This window comes from Pungitius pungitius, chromosome 2 (assembly GCF_949316345.1).
Source record: "Pungitius pungitius chromosome 2, fPunPun2.1, whole genome shotgun sequence".
NCBI lineage: Eukaryota > Metazoa > Chordata > Actinopteri > Perciformes > Gasterosteidae > Pungitius > Pungitius pungitius.
Window position 1 is genome coordinate 18,910,686 of NC_084901.1, and position 17,104 is coordinate 18,927,789.

The window sequence follows — 17,104 nt, forward strand, 5'->3', positions numbered from 1 at the left end:
ATTGTCTTGAGGTGGAGGCAAAAGCCACATGAGAGGTCCCATCGAAAGACCGAATGCGCGTGACCTTGAGGCAAATACACCTGTATCCCGCAAAATGCTAATGACGCATCGAGGAAACTAGAATCTAACTTAAAACCTGTTTTTAGCGCAGGGACAATGTCACATTAATGTCCACTTTGGGCAGATGGAAGGACGTCGCTCAAACGTGACCCGTTTCTGACATTCAACACAAAATAAAGGCTTTGCACGTGAGACCTGCAGCCGGCGGTGCGTTATTGCACGGAATTTCAACGCTACTAATTTGGCTTGGGCAATTAAAAAGGACACAATTAGAAATGAAATATAAAAACGTGACGGAAATGCACGGATTTGGTATAAGCACACACGCCTGATCAAAGAGAATATAGACACTTTAATAAAATATAGAATACATAATGAATCATACAGTAAGCTTATTTACAGTATAACTGTATGCTAATTAAACGTTTTCATAATATCACGAACACTGGTTTGAGCTCACACTCGTCTTACTTTGCACAGAAACGTGAAATATACAGAATCCCAACAAGAATACGAGTGTATTGTGAAAAGTGGGCAAATAGTGAAACTTAATTAAGGGTAGAGAAAGAAAGGAAAAAAAAGAAACACTGAGCCTCGCAGTATTTTAATTACGGCCAGATCATGCTCCAGGCCCGTCACGCGGGCTCGTTCTGAACTTAAGAGATGTTTCTCAAATGTTCTGCTTGTGACGTATAGCTGCATAAAGACATAAATAATGCTTCTACCTTTCCGAGACACATTACGGCTAGTTTACATTCAACAGAGACCCTCACACTCGGGGCTACATTCAGCAAGACGTCTCCTTTTTATTTAACTTTCAGAGGATTAAACGATTTTCATGAAATCCGTTTATCATTTTTTTTCTGTCTCACTTAAGATAGATATCTTGAACAATTACGCATGTACACTAAAAGTCCCAGAACCCACTGTGGGGTTTATGAGACTATTGGCTGGGAGCCAAAAACCACCCAAAAAGGTCCCACGACAACAGATACAGCTGAACACATTACGGCAATCACAGGATGACTTGTGCGTGTGTGTGTGTGTGTGTGTGTGTGTGTTTGTCACGAAATATTTGATACAACATCCACACAGAGAATACACAGAGTAGCAAATCTGTAAGTGATTCGGTTACAGAGGGAAATATATCGGCCGCGTGGGTCCCAACAGCTACTTAGAGACACGGGGTGTTGTTACATTGCTTTGGTGGGAAGGAATCCACGCCACTGTGGCATGTGTACCATCCATTGACGATGCTTTTCTGAAAGGGAGAAGTGGAGGGGAAAGTCCTCGAGCTCTGGGCGAAAGTGTGAGCCGTCTGGCCGCAGGGGTACTGGGAGGACTGGGACCTGTAGCCGCCTCTCTGCAGCAACAGAGGGTCCAAGAGGGGCTGTGGCCTGTGCGCGGAGTAGTCCAAGCTGCTGTCAAACGCGTGATGGAAACGTGACCTCGGGGTCGACTCCTCTCGACTCTCCGGGGACGGGGGGATGTCTTGAGTCGGGGTGGGCGGGTGAGGAGAGCCGCCATCGGGGGCTCCATCCGGGACGCGGGTGGGCCTGGCCTGCGCGTCGTGCCCGCCGTCGCAGGGGCGCAGGTCCTCGCTCTTGGCGTCCAGGGCCCTGTTGCAGTGGAGCTTCATGTGCTTTCGCAGGGAGCTCGGGTGGGTGTAACACTTGTCGCAGCCCCTGACCTTGCACGTGTAGGGTTTGTCGCTGGAGTGCACGTGAGAATGCTTCTTCCGGTCGCTGCTGTTCGCGAACCTCCGGTTGCAGCCGTCGAACTCGCATTTAAAAGGCTTTTCACCTAGACGGTCAAAAGAGAGAAACGAGTGCGCGTTACTTACAGGCCCGTGCGTGTGCCCTCCACCCGTGCGTGTTACGTGAGAGCCCGCAAGACCAAACAGAGAAAAAAACGACTGCACATCCGGGCTTCACGCTGAAATAACTGCAAACTTAATCATCAGCTTTCAACCTATGACCTTGCCACCACAGAGCCCTTCTCGACGTGGCTATACGAGTTCTCATCCTTATAGATACTTGTTACCAATGTGCCAAAAATAGGACCGCTAGTGAGTCACGAAATGACGAGTGTTCAAAGTGCTGCAGGCCAGATTGCACCAAGTGAACTAAATCAACCAGGCCGTTAAGCATGCATTCGATTGTGATAAACCTGCGACAGCAAATGCAAAGATTAGTTTTAAATGGTGTAATCACCATAGAATGAATTATGGCTATCAAGATGCTAATTGATCTCCTCGCACAAAATTGCCTACAGCTGGGCACTGTCCCGCCTGCACACGCGCTGATGCAACAGAAGACCAGGAAAAGCTGGACTCATGAATACAACTAATACTTTCTCTTAAATCTTCATTTTGCAGGCCTGTGTGTTAATGACCGTCTTTCGTACATTTGAAGAAATGTAAATATATTTTCCTGTCCTGAATTAAATCTAATTAGCGACAATACGCATGTGCAGTAATGAGAAAAGCCATTAAGCTCCCCCTTTTCTCTGTATTCTTTTGGCGTTCACTGGTAAAGCAACGAAAGGGGTCACCTTATAATTATTTGCTTTATCTCCAGCCTTCTTCTTACTCGGAGGACCATTCACTTCATTCGTTAATTATATTTCCAATTGACATGCCTGCGTTTTATGATTACACCTTGCGAGATCTTGTTCATGGAATCCCTGAAGGATAAGAATAAAATAAGATTGCACCATAAGTCATTAATATCTGCAGATATTGGTTTGCACAAATGGGGCATCAAAGGACATTCCCAAGAAAGTCGATTCTAAAATTAAATGCATCTTATGATGACGTTTTTGTGCCAACTAACAGGCCTATCAAAGTGAAAGAAATGATTCGTGGATAAGGAAACGTGACTCATTTTGTTCAAAAAGTATAAACTATTTCATTTTGCTGACTACGGTCACCCGTTTGTTCCCCTTTTGGTGCATCACAGTGGGATGTGCTCTGCTGCTGAAAACAGGAAAAGATGAGTCCCTGGGAGGCAGAGGCAGCGTAACTGCTACGTCACAACTCTCCGGTGTCCCGGCATTTATTTAATAATTTCATTGAATGAAGTGGGAGAGGCACCCTAACCACTAGGCCTGCAGACTACTCCTTTGTAGCTGCCTTGCTGCTACTCATCTGTGGTGCCCTGCATGAAGCCTGAACAAGCATTCCTCCTGCAAAACACGCAGACAATAACAGAGACGCGTAGAGGCAGCGAGAGAAGCTTTGCATAACAATATTTTTATAACAATGTGGGCCTAAATAACACAGAATAGTGCAACAATAACAAAGACAACAGAAAGCCTGTGTATGTATTATTATTAATAATACTTATAATAATAAAACAATGTTAGAGAATTAGCAAACGTCCAGAATCCGTGAATTAATTCAAATGAAAAATGTTAAAACAAATGAACCCAGCAAAACCCATAATTATTAATTAAACAGATTGTGTTGAAAGTTGAAAATAAATATTTTAAATATTTTTTAAATATCACTTGCCAAACTGCAAAATAATTAACATCATCGTCATTATTATAATCATTATCAACGAATAATGTTCTTTAGCATGATAATTAACTAACCTGTGTGAGTCCTCTTGTGGATTTTAAGATTCTCTGATCGTGCAAAAACTTTCTCACAGCCGTGAAAGGGGCAGGGAAAGGGCTTTTCCCCTGTGTGGACTCTGACGTGGTTCACCAGCTTGTATTTGGCTTTGAACGGCTTCCTGTCCCTCGCACAGTTCTCCCAGTGACAGACATACTCGGACTGATCTGGTCCTCCGACGTGCTCCACTGTCACATGGGTGACAAGTTCATACATGGTCCCGAAGGCTCTGCAGCAGGACAGCTTCCCAGCCCCCTCTTGGCCGTCACTCCACTTGCACACCAGCTCGTGCTTCACCATTTGCTTAGAGCACCTGAGGAAAGCGTCGCCTCCCCCGCGCTGAATAGCCATGTTGAGGGGTTTGTACAGACCCAGGAACTGGGAGACGAGCTGCTGGTTGCTTCCCTTGGGGTTGATAGTTTGGCCATAAGGGTGAGTCCGGCCGAGGAGGTCGCCGGGCAGACCCAGCATCATCTGGCTGCCGAAGTCTCGAGGTGCGTCGCCGGAGGTGTGGGCCTGCTCCTGATAACTTGAAAAAAAAAGATGGCTCCTGTTGTCTCTGTAGCCAGGAAAGTCACGGTACCTTCCAATCCCGCCATGTTGGTTAGCTCTCGATGCCAGTTGATCAGTGACGGGTGGCATGCCGGCTCCAGAAAGATTGGCTCCAATGATAATGCCCCTGGGGCTGTGCTCTAACCGGCGGCTGTGGTATCCAGAGTCTGAAAAATTGGGAACCGAATGGTCAACATATGCACTGGACCTCGTCTCGGGGTAGTCTCGCAAATTGTGCGAGGGGCAGAGTTTTAAGGAACTGCCAGTGGGGAGTCCCATGTGCTCTCCTGCCAAAGGTGGCAGCACCACGCTGGGTTCAGTATTGCTCTCCCCGGGGTTGACGCAAGAGAGAGGGCAGCCACTAAACCTCGAAAGGCTTGTCATGTTTTTGTTGTGAGTTCAGGCTATGAGTTTGCAAAATCAACCAATTCAGCACTCAGGATGCACCCAGACGTCCCCTCTCCATTTTCGCTGTCTGTGTATCATCTGCATGTGAAATTCGTGGCCGTGAACCTCGCAGGAGTAGGAACCAGACTCGGATTCGTTAAAGTTGGTGCGAGTCCCATGCCGTTTACTTTGCCCTCTTGATTTGTGGCAATAACCGTGGTAGTAAAAATGCTTCGAAACAGGCCACGGTGCAATATAAAAGCACAGCAGGCAGAGCTGCTTTTAAAAAAAAGGGAGCTTTGGGATTGGTTGGAATGCGCCGTGATTGACAGGCGCTGGGTTTGTTTTAAAAGGGACACGCAGGCGTTCACCGCACGACTCCGTTTTCAAATATCGCAGGAGAAATGCTTTGAAATGCGCCGCGATACTTGCAAACGTGGTTGCCTCTTAAAACTCTCCTCCGCCTTCCCGTGAAACGCATTCTTTAAAATCTCGACATTTGACAGACATAAAGCTTAATGCGGGACGTATAAGTGAAGCGATCAAATGCACGCGCTCGTACACGAATCTACCCGCCGTCGTTTATATCGGCGGAATGAGTCGTGCCAAATCCAATGTCCAACTCCTGCGCTGCGAGGATGAAAGAGACTGGCCGCAGCGTGTCCACGAGCCTTATGGGCAAGACTTTGGGTTTGAGTGCAGTTTAAAAAGCCGCGAAGAAATACGAAGAAGTAACTCATTTGAACAAATAATTATTTGAAATCATTCAAAGTCATTGGCCTTCGTGGCCACGTCGTTTAAGGCAGAAATTGTCTTCTGAAATGTGAATTTAAAATTGTAAAAGTTTACTTTGTTACAAGTCTCTGGGTGTATTTTATTTAAGGGTTTCAAAAAATAATAATTGATGTCCTCATTACCCAAGAAAAATAAAAAACTCTGACAAAGCAACAGGTTGTTTGATCATTTTTTTACAGGAAGAAAGTTGCTTCGGATTCACGTACTCTGGGGAATGCTTCAGAGCAGGGGGTGCTCTTTAATATCCCAGCCTTTCCACACATACTCCCCCTTCACATTTAGCCTGACTGTAAATTAATAACCATGCGTCCAGCAGCTCGCACTGTGGGTTATGTAAAAATGTAAATGATGAAAGGTGACAAACAGCAGTGGAACTGGCTCCAGTGTTTCCTGGGAAACTTTCCTACTTCGGGGTGCTGTGAGGACAGCAGCTTCCGGCTCCTCCGTTTCACGTTGCTCTGATTCTATCAGCGCACTTTCTCCGAGACTCACTTCAGCCAAATTATTCTATCTGTTGCTTTTATTTTAAAAGGCACACGACCTGGTAAAGGCTCCGGAACCCTCCCTCCGTTATTTCCAAACAGTGCAGCTAGCAGAATTTACATTTACATTTTTTTACAAATTAAAATAACAAAATCCTTTGCCTCAATGTCATGCTGACGTCACTTGCGGTGGTTCCTAGACAGAGACAAAGCAAGGGGTCCACTTGACTTTAAGTGCCGCAAAATAGTGACCAGAACTAGCCTATACGTCATGATTGTAATGGACGCTCGTGTTTGTCAACCTTTAACCCGATGCTTCCCCGAAAATAAATGAGGGTTGAAGACCAATAAAACGAAGTCTCCGATCTATCATTCAGAGAGCAGAAATCAGTACCCAAATCATTCCAGCAACTCATCTGCAACAACGATGTAAAACAAGAAATGGACTTCTCCTTTTCTGATGAAACCGGTTCTGTGGGGCTATTCAGGTTGACCTTTTTCAATAACAGTCACAGCAAGTGTGGGCCATCTGCCTGTTTCATGGCAGCAGCTCCTGCTGTAATATTACGAAGGACATTTAAATGCCCCTTAATGTGGTCATGTTTTAATTAGAATTTACCATAATAATCATGATTAAATAAGCCAATTCATTTTACTGCAATAGTGTATGGAATTCTTAAAAGAATTTAAATTGTAGAAACATATGTTCAGAATGTGCCAAATGCCTTATAAAAAATTATATGTGTTAGAGTCATATGATTAGCTTCACAGCGATAAACAATAAAAACTAAAATAGTAACGGCCAAGACATGGAAACATTATTACTTGGTTGAGGACTATTACGCATTTCTGGTAGACTATTTGTTTAACGTGATTAAATACTGCAAAACACTGTTGCATTTCAAATTTGGAAACTACAGATCAAACTCAAGTTTAAATGTCTTTATTGTAACAACAATTGTAGCATTTTGACATGTGCAATCCCTGCCAGACCTCCAGCCTCAGTGCAGTCATTTATGTTGGCGTGACACGCTGGACAAAATCCTAGTGACTATTGTAGACAACATTTCCCTCCCAACTATCAAAATCAACATGTCAGGGACTCCTCTTTACATCCATGAAGTGAATGTAGAACAAATGGTTCGTAAAGAGCAGAAATGAAAACCAAAACTAAACGGAAGACTAAAATTGCATTATAACGCCATGTTAAAGACAGAAATCTGAGCTCATTTAATTTCCTTAACGATGGCGATAGGAGGAAATCTTGGGAATAACATGCATTTTTTTTTATTGCTAATTGCATTTCATTCTATGTTTTAAATTAACTAATGCATCTAGAGAAGAAAAAAGGCATAACGGGCCCTTTTCCCATTTTTATTTTGAAAAAAGGTCAACATAATAAACGGTTCTCGTTTAAACCAGAAAAAAAAAACAGAAGGATAAAGGAGTATTAAAACATTGAAAGTATCTCATAGTGTGTGACGGGACACAAAGTAACCCATTTTCAGAATGTGGTGCTACCAGGATACCTGTGTGTGTGCATTTAAACAACTGCAGGCATCAGTGTAGTAATGAGACATTATAATTGATTAGGAATGGCAGTGCACAGACTTGCCATGACTTTATGAAATTTAGATGAATTAACAGGTTTGGAACCATTTGCAGACAGATGCTCCGGTAAATCCCAGCAAGAAGTCAATTAGCCCTTTCCATCAGCCATTAGAAGGCAAGCACAAGCCATGCAGCAGTCACTCAAGGCCCAACTGACCATGTAATGTATGAAATACAAATGGCGATCAATGCTGTAATTCTTTGCATTGAAGAACTGTATCACGCTTAATTTGAAGAAAATAGGAATGACACAATGTGTCCATTTCTCCCACGACAAGCAACCACTCACACAGCAGAAAAATATGCCCGATAGCGTCACAACACAGTCAAGCATTACATTGTGTAATTGCAAATGACAACACACTTAAACTGTCATTCATCGCTCTAGTATCTATGGTGGTAAATTCATTTAGCTTGTGCAGAAATTTTAAATAACATGTCATTACAGGCAACAAAATACAACGTATAATACTTGTTTAAAAAAAAAAATCATTCAACATTCAGCAAACAAGCAGACGCAAAAGGATGAATGCAAAAACAGAATTCTGGCTAAAACTAATGTGAGCCGAGATGTATTTTCATACCAGGGTGTATGAAATCTACTGGATTATGGTATGAATGTAGACCACCTGAGCTTTTATACTGTTGGCAGCTCTGTAGAATGTAGGAGAACTGAAAAAGAAGTGTCATGGAGGATGTATTTTAAAATGAAGGAGTTGGCTCATTAAATCAAAGACATAACCTGCAAGATCCCACCATGTCTATTCATGCAAAACATGGAATCACAAAAATCATTCATTTAACTGTGTCATAGGAAAACAAAGACCGTGTTCTGCCTGTTTGTGGTATTCGATAGATGCAATTGCTGCTGGGCTTTGGTTTGTCCATTGTTTTTCGGGAGAAGGATATCTTATTTGTGTTTGGTCATTACCGAGTTAAATCTAAATCCACAAACTTGGGGCTCGAAGCAGGCTACAGGCCCGACAACATGCAGTAAACAAAAATCAATAAACATTCTAGTAAGAAAATATCCAAAAGATTGGGCGGTCATAGGCACATTTCTTAGATAGTTATAATGCATCTCAATTATTCATCAATTTATACTCTTAAATAGCCCTGAACTGAACATATAGTTAGAATAAATGTGAGTTGTTTACCATTGAGGCTGATGGTTCTGCTCTTTTCCAACAGCATGGGGCTACTGTCAAAGAGGTATGCACACTACAGTATTGTGATATTTTAAGGTAAAGCGCATGCTCAGTTTGATGAAGATTGCGTTATAACCAATGAGCTATCCCATCGCCCAATGAGGTAATCCCAGCACAGATGAATAAATCATCACAAAAATACATATACTGCATAATAGTGTGCTATAATATAGCATGTGGCATTATGCCTGCGATTAAATAATTGTTTTACTGTGTCGGACATTTGAGCCGAACAAAACACAGGCCTCTTCATGGGTACTTTTCAAAATTAAATATTCAATTAACATATTTAAAGATTTGAATAAATGGGTAAAATCGTGTAGTTGTTAAACCAGAAAATCTAGAATCTAGTATATTTTTAACTATATGAAATTAAATGAATAAATCCAAAAGTGGAAGCAAAATGTGAAGGGCGGCGTGCCCGAGGAGCGGTGTAAAATATTCTGTCTGGTGTGAGTGAGACAAACGGTTAATAAAAGTGCAGCTCTATAAAAAGGCCTGGAGCTGCCTTTCCCCCTCTTTAAAGTCCCCCCTTTTTCTATTGTCCAGTAAATAAATGATGGCCATTAACGCACCAAGACATTCTGTCCCCTTTAAGGGAAGAAGGAGTATTTTTTATTTTTCAAACAGGATATTTTAATTTGAAGAAATCGGAGCCAATAAATGATTCAACCGTGACTCTCTAGATGTGTTTTCAAGCATGCTGAAAAGAAAGGGGGGGAGGCTTTTGCACAATCTCCAACATCCCGAATTTGTAGTATGTATTAAATAAAAGAATATAAACTCTCAAGCAACAGTTGCTTTACATTAGGCCTGGTGGGTGACGGCTCCCGTTAAGAGCTCGCTGCCGACGCGGCTTTTCCATCAAACACACACACACTCACACACATTTGTGACTCATCTAAACCGTGTTGCTTGCGAAAATGTGGCCGCAAATACACGGCACATGACCTCAAGTGGCGCATGGGCCTTCGCGTTTCAACAAGCCAATAAAATATGGAAACTTAACAGGCTGCTCGTCACTTGTGAAAGTTTACAAAGGTCGCCATAAATCTCATAGGCCGTAATGCACTCACTTAACTGTGTGTGCGTGCGTGCGTGCGTGCGTGTGTGTGTTTGTGCGCGCATGGGCTCACACAGCATGCGGGTTCGTGCACACGCATGCTGTGTGAGAAGACGAGTGTGTGAGAGCGAAGGGAGGGAGTACACCGAGAGGCTATGCCTTCGTGGTGAGGGAGGGGGGAAGAGAGAGAGGGAGACAGAGGGAGGGAGAGAGAGAGAGAGAGAGAGGCAAACGGAGGGAGGGGGAGAGAAGAGGGAGTGCGACTGGAAGAGAGTATTTTACGGAGGAAACGGAGAAGAAGTGAATCCCATTCGTCGTTTTGCTTCGAGATAAGTTGTCGACGTCGTGCACAAAAAGCGCAAGTGTTGCTGCGCACGTGCGCACGGCGGCCCTAAACCAAAAAGCAAACCCAGGTAGGTAGTTCCTGGCAACAATTCAATGACCACATGAGTTAGAGGACTCAGCAGCCTGCGGGCTAATTTCACTTTAAACAAAAAGCTCCAATGAAACATCCGGCGGATGAATACAGAGTTACACGCAGGCCCGTTACTTCTGACACAGAAAGAGACGAAGTGGAAACACTCACCTTTTCAATCTAAAACTCTCTCTCTCTCTCTCTCTCTCTCTCTCTCTCTCTCTCTCGAGGGAATGTTCTGGAGTGAATGCAGTAGTGTGGCGAGAGCGAAAGCAGAGTGAGGGACTGATTTGAGGATTTTTTTTTTTTTTTTTTGGTTGGTGCAGATCCCCTAAAATAAAGAATGTGAACTCCTTCCTGGGACAGATTGAAGGGGAAAGGACGTGAAAGGCTTGGAGTTAAAAAGCGCCGCTTGAAGCACTCAGCGCGTCTCTGAACTTGATCAGATTTTAGGTGTCCTGCAGCGAGTCAGCGGCCGCCCTGTGCAACTTGCTCAATGGCACGACATTTCGTCTGAGCCAAAGAAAGAAAAAAAAAAACTCAGGATATTACAATTACTGCCATCTTTCTTTCTGTCTTTTATTCTTTCGTCTTACACCCTATAGAGCTTTTGGGAGGGAGAGAAGAAGAAGAAGAAGAAAAAATACCCCCCCCCTCCCCTTTCAAGCGGCTTCAATAAAGCCACAGTTTGGATCTGTGCCAAGTACATTCAATTCCTCAGTTAATAAGAACCAAACTGGTCATATGAAAGAAAATAAGACTCACAAGTCAACGATATACAAACTAGAGTAAACTATAACTAGACTAAAACTAAATATATAGAAAGAAAGATGGAAATGGTAGAAAGAAAGAACTTGTTTTAGTCCCGGTGTTAAGATTCGACATATATTCAACGCTTTGTAATTTACATTTGAGAAAAATAACTTCATATGGAACATCAAATGTATTTAATGCTGCAGAAAACTTATTTAACTGCGAGCAATAAACAGTGCAAGTAACACACCCAGGATCTGCGCTAGAGTGCTCCCTTATACTTGCAAAATAGTGCCTGTAAGAGCCAATCAAATGAAACCAATTGAGACGACCTGCCATCTTCAATACCAGACCGTGCCAATCACCAGAAATCTAGCCAATTAACACCCGCTATCGCAGTCACGTGTCTGAGGGTGAGCCGCGCGCCGATTGGCTGCCGTAGCACTGCCTCCCGAGTTCATTTATGTTCTGGGAGTGAGTGATTGACTTTATCAGTCCAAGGACATCATCCGCCTGGAAAGGGGGGGAAGTTTGATCCTCTTTCTCACGGATCGCAGTCAACGGGAGTTTTTTTTTTCCTCCCAACTCTTTACGCATAGGATTTTTCCCCATTTTGGCTCCGTTTGTTTTTTTTTTTCATTTCAGGAGTCTTCTTTCGCAAAGCGCTGTAAATCTCGGCGCGGTGCCTGCAGCTTGCGCGCTCCGCTACACTGGATTTTAATTTTATTTTCTGTTTTCTTCCCGTCTCCTAAGTTTGCTTCAAGCTTCATGACTATGCTTCTTGATAGCGGTCCGCAGTTTGCATCGCTAGGAGTGGGGGGTTTCGGGACACCGCGGCATCACGACATCGGGAACCGAGACCCGGGTCTGGGACTGAATCCCTTCTCCGATTCCTCCCACTCCGCGGCTTTCAAAATCAGCCCCGTCGCTCACGACATCGCGTCCAGCCAGACGTCAGCTTTCACCCCGCAAGCCACTGGATATGCAGCTGCTCTGGGACACACTCACGGCGGGCAGGTGGGCTCGTATGGCGGGGGAGCGTTCAATTCAACGCGGGACTTTCTCTTCCGGAACCGGGGCGTCGGGGAGTCCACAGCGCCGAGCGCCCAGCATGGGATCTTTGCAGCTTCGGCGGGGAGCCTCCACGGGCCACCCGGGATCTCCGATAACCCCGGACATCTGTTGTTCCCAGGGCTTCACGACCAGGGGGTGAGCCACGGTCCACCGGGCGGACACGTAGTTAACAGCCAAATGCATCTCGGCTTGCGCGGGGACATTTTCGGAAGACCCGATCCCTACCGTCCGGTCGCGAGCCCTCGGACGGACCACTACGGGAGTCAGCTGCACAACTACAGCCACCCCATCAACATGAACATGGGGATGAATGTGCCGACGCACCACGGTCCGGGGGCCTTCTTTCGGTACATGAGGCAACCGATCAAACAAGAACTATCCTGTAAATGGATCGACGAGAACCAGATGAACAGACCCAAGAAGACTTGCGACAGGACTTTCAGCACCATGCACGAGATGGTCACCCATGTGTCCATGGAGCACGTCGGCGGGCCCGAGCAGAGCAACCACATCTGCTTTTGGGAGGACTGTCCGAGAGAAGGGAAATCTTTTAAGGCCAAGTACAAACTCGTCAACCACATCCGCGTGCACACGGGCGAGAAACCGTTCCCCTGCCCGTTCCCCGGATGTGGGAAAATATTCGCCAGATCGGAGAATTTGAAAATCCACAAAAGAACACATACAGGTAGGCACCGCGTGCGTAAAACTGCATTCACTAGCGAAGGCTGTTGTGCAAATAAAGTGTGTGTACGTTTCAGAGTGCTCAGAGAAAAGAGGTTGATGTTGATTTCTTATGTGAGAACTTAGGCCCACTTAACCATGCTGCACAATTCTCAAGTAGTTTCTTAGTGTAGTTTATTCAGTGTTATATATGCAATTCCACATAGAGCTGTAGGTAAGTGTTGGCTGAATAACGCATAAAAATAGCGTTCCGCAACCCACAGTATTTATTTGAGCGTTTATGCTCGGAAGACGTGTGCGACATTACAAATGCACTCCTCGCTTGATTCGAAGTGTAAAGTAACGTGTTTCACATGCATTGGGCTGCTTAAAGAGTGCTGCTTTCTGGACGTCATGCACAATCCTAAACAATTCGTTCCTGGCTGCTTTTCGAGTTCTCGCCCTCTTTGAGCCGCCACTTTGTGCAGAAGATGCCCTGTTGATTCAGTGTTTACTACACGAGCAGACGCGCAGAGCAGAGCCAGCGAGTATAGCATGAAGGAGCAGGCCTCTTGAATAAATAAAGCCTGCCGGAGCAGAGTGCAGTAGTGGAGCTGTATCCATGTCGCCCCTAAAAAAAAAAGAAATGTAGGTTACTCTCGTTGTATAACGGGCGGGGGAAGATTTACATATCTGGGCTGTGGTTTTTTTTTATTTTTTTTTTATTTTTTTAACCGGTGGTGTTACAATGGGAGTTGGTTTGTGCGTGCCACTGAGTTAATTCACCGTGCGCCTGTGTGTCTGTGTTCTTAATCCCGCAGGTGAGAAGCCGTTTAAGTGTGAATTTGACGGCTGTGACAGACGCTTCGCCAACAGCAGCGACAGGAAAAAGCACATGCACGTGCACACGTCAGACAAGCCATACATCTGCAAAGTGTGCGACAAGTCATACACACACCCCAGCTCTCTCAGGAAACACATGAAGGTAATTAACGTCTTCATTACTCCTTGAACACATTAACACACACACACGTACCTACACGCAGTCCACCACCACACCCCTCACACACACACACCGCAACAAAGTGACTATCTGAACTTTCGTTACAACTGCTTAAGATGCACGTTAAAGTTAAAGTTGAACTCAAATTAAACTATTCAGTGTATGGGTTGTGAGTATTTCACGTCTGACACCGCTTCAAGCCCTTTTCCGCCTTATTAAAAGTAACCTGTTGTGAGAAAGAAAACGTTTAAATGTTCTCTCGTCATCGACATTCATCAATCGCATACTTTGAAAGAAACTACATTTCAAGTTTAAGAGTTAATCCGCATTTAAGTCCGAGTCACTTTAAATACACTATTCGGGGGATAAATGAATATGAATGATTCATTATCTTTTCTCGGTTTTTCACTCTTTTTTTGGGGTTGTTGTTTTTTTCTGCAGGTACATGAGTCTCAAGGATCTGAGTCGTCTCCAGCAGCCAGCTCTGGATACGAGTCGTCCACGCCGCCTGTGCTGGTGTCCGCCAGCACTGAAGATCCGACAAAAACACCGCCGTTAGCCGTGCAAAACTCGTCCGGCCACAGCGAAGGACTGGCACCCAACTTTAATGAATGGTACGTTTAAAGTCAGACGGACAAAACGTCTCTCAATGTGGACCACAGGGTTGAAGATTAACGAGGATCAAATAAAAAATAAAATAAAAAAAAAACACTATTCCTGTCCTCTTCGCATACCCTCATTAACACACATACACGCTTACACTCCCCCCCCACACACACACACACACACGCTGTCAGACACACACAAATGGGATTGGGACAACAACAACAACAACAAGGAGATGTAAGCAAAAGCCAGCATCGAGCAGGCATCCTGCGTTCTCAGGATCACAAAATTTGACTTTTTTTCCGCAGTTTTGAGGGAATCGAAAGAAAACCATAAATAAAACCTTATACTTTCTCAGTATAAATAAATGTTTTTTTATCTTTTAGTTTACAGAAAAAAAATGTTTTATTTTTCATTTTATGTATTTTCTCAAATTTTTATTTAAAAAAAAAGAATAAAAAGGAAGATTATTTCACGCTGTTTTATATGAAGGTGACGCACTATTGTCGCCTCTTCAATTGATTGTTGGAACTTCAAACAGTCTTAAGAAACGTGCCAAAGTCTTTGTCATGAACTTGAACACAGAAAAAAAATCTTATAAATATTATACTCGTGAATGTATTTCCTTGTTTGATGGGGTCGAATCTATTGTCAACGTCCGTTTTCAGGTGGAGAAATGTGGTATTAGGTTACGATTGTTACCGTTGAATATAACGTTGCCTTTTGTTAATACCGTTGTAAATACATATCCATGATGCCATATTTATCAATTTGTAATTTAATTATGGGTATAAGTTCTGAAACTTAAATGATATTTATGGAAATGTTTTCTAACAAGAACTGTACAGTTTTGGTCATAACCAGCTTAACATTGAACAAATGATAAACTCTAAAGCTCCAACATCGCGATTGTATCCTGTTTTTTTTTCTTTTAAACCAATAGGCCTATATGTGTCTTATTTGGATCGAAGAAATCATCTATATGAATATTATGGATTTGTCTATATATAATGCAGATATTTCCCTCACTTTTATTTTCTTTATGAGACCATTGACATGTAAATCATTGACTTTGTAGAACTGAGTTCAGTTGAGCTGAGAAGTTATAAAACGGTTCTTTTGATATCTTTATTTTTGGTTCAATTTTAAACCTTTGTGTATTTTACGTTCATAGAATCAGAAATAGATGTCAATTCGTAGCATAAACTCAGTACTGAAAAAAAGAATAAACCCATCAGCCTATTGCACTCCTATACAGGTCTTAGACGAGTGTGTGAAGTTCATGATTTCCAAATCAAGGTGACAGCATTTGGAGTATTTCAAATTCGGGTCAAGCACCCAAATATATGCGCCAATATGGCACTCTTTATAGTTCCAGCAACGTCTTTGTGCAAGTATGTTTAAATGTGTGCATCGGCAACAATGGAACTGTCACAACACAGTATCTTCAAAAATAAAAAAAAGTTTTTTGTCTGTCAGCTTGCATTGTTTTAAATGTAATTCTTCTGTGAAACTAAGCGTGTTATTTGTTGTGGTGTTGCATATAGAGCAGTTTGATTACACATTTGCTTGTTTTGTGTGAATAACTTGTCAAGATGACATTTTTTGTGTTTAACAAAATTTAGTGTATGGAATTCTAGCTCTATGTGGGTTTAGGGGGTGGGAGGGGGGGGGGAAGAATACGTTGAGTGGCATAAAGAGTTACAGCATTGCATTGTAACCTATTCTCAAGAATTAAATATTATGCATACACAAAGTATATTGTACTCCCACGAGAACAATTTCAGACCACCAGCACTACTTTTAAAATAAAATGTAAAAAAATGGTACCTCGTGACAGTGATATATGAAATAAGTTTATTTAAATAATTTAAGGAATATATGTTTTATATGCTATTTTCTATACCTTAATTTAAATGAAGTACTTTTTCTTATTCCCACCCCCTTTCTGCCCCATGTCCAGAGGTCAGCGAAAAATACCCAATGTATAAACACAGCTAGAATGTGATGTTGTAACACTTTCTGAGAGAAATGGGTCACACTACAAGTTATTCCTGAAGAGCAAAATGTTTTACTGATGAACTGTGTCACTGTGCCACATTGAGGCAAACCATGTTACAACAGCAGGCCTACGCGTTAGCATATTTAGCTACCACAGGCAAAGGTTCCTTGTACTTTTTAGGCTACTGTATGTTGGTTGATTTGTTTTACCAACTATTTATGAGAAATGTGAACGGAAATTTTGACTGAAATTAAAAAAAAAAACATCATGAAAAGCGACTCTGAGACTGCCACGTTGATTATTATTACCACCTTGTTGTTGTGCTTCCTGCATCTTTACCCATATCATGCTGTTTGTACGACTAGTAAGAGTCACTTGAACTTGACACTGATCACGACGCCATCTTAGTATCGTGTGTGTGTGTGTGTGTGTGTGAATGGGAATATTGGGGGGCGGGGGGAGCAAGTTGGGTAACCACGTCTTGGCGGAGGGAGGTTTAGATGGGGGATGTGGGTCATCAGTCTATGTCAGCAAAAGTTTCATGTGCAAAGGATTTCTTTAAAAAAAAAACACATTGCATTAAATGAGCGCTGTCAAATAATACCCCCAACGTGCAGACTGGAAGACGGGCAACCGAGGACACTGTGTGACCGTGAAAGTGGAGTGGGACTGGTTGCCAAAAGTGGCGCTGCCTCATCTCTCCCACTACCCGATTAACAAGGAACCGCTTCATAAAAACAACCAAAGGAGCTACCGCACATCAATGGACGCCATAATAAGCATTTAAACGGCGCAGAAAGCACCATTTGAATCA

General features: G+C 43.2%; 2 protein-coding genes across 5 annotated transcripts in view; one reads left to right on the forward strand and one right to left on the reverse strand.

The window, feature by feature from the left end:
* Window positions 1-842: 842 nt before the first annotated feature.
* The window catches only part of zic6 (zic family member 6), a 56,314-nt gene continuing 40,052 nt past the window's right edge, over window positions 843-17,104 (reverse strand). For 2 of the 4 annotated variants that reach the window (XM_037460195.2, XM_037460194.2), the window contains 2 exons: window positions 3,658-4,398; window positions 843-1,863 (listed from right to left, as the gene is read on the reverse strand). In XM_037460195.2, coding sequence (XP_037316092.2) covers window positions 1,235-1,863; window positions 3,658-4,321 — 1,293 coding nt within the window. In that variant the 5' untranslated portion in view covers window positions 4,322-4,398 and the 3' untranslated portion in view covers window positions 843-1,234. Of the gene's footprint in view, window positions 1,864-3,657; window positions 6,053-10,363; window positions 10,402-17,104 lie in introns of those variants that run through there. The other 2 variants (XM_037460196.2, XM_037460193.2) reach the window with 2 other exon arrangements.
* On the forward strand, window positions 11,411-15,766 carry zic3 (zic family member 3 heterotaxy 1 (odd-paired homolog, Drosophila)). Its single transcript, XM_037460198.2, has 3 exons — window positions 11,411-12,704; window positions 13,501-13,664; window positions 14,124-15,766. The coding sequence occupies exons 1-3, from the start codon at window positions 11,714-11,716 to the stop codon at window positions 14,304-14,306; spliced, it is 1,338 nt and encodes a 445-aa protein (XP_037316095.1). The 5' UTR covers window positions 11,411-11,713; the 3' UTR covers window positions 14,307-15,766.

Excerpts from the sequence above, each read along its gene's own strand:
- zic3 (XM_037460198.2), top strand. The coding sequence starts at position 11,714 with ATGACTATGCTTCTTGATAGCGGTCCGCAGTTTGCATCGCTAGGAGTG. Across the intron at positions 12,705-13,500 it reads CCACAAAAGAACACATACAG|GTGAGAAGCCGTTTAAGTGT; the intron begins GTAGGCACCGCG and ends TTAATCCCGCAG. Across the intron at positions 13,665-14,123 it reads CTCTCAGGAAACACATGAAG|GTACATGAGTCTCAAGGATC; the intron begins GTAATTAACGTC and ends TTTTTTCTGCAG.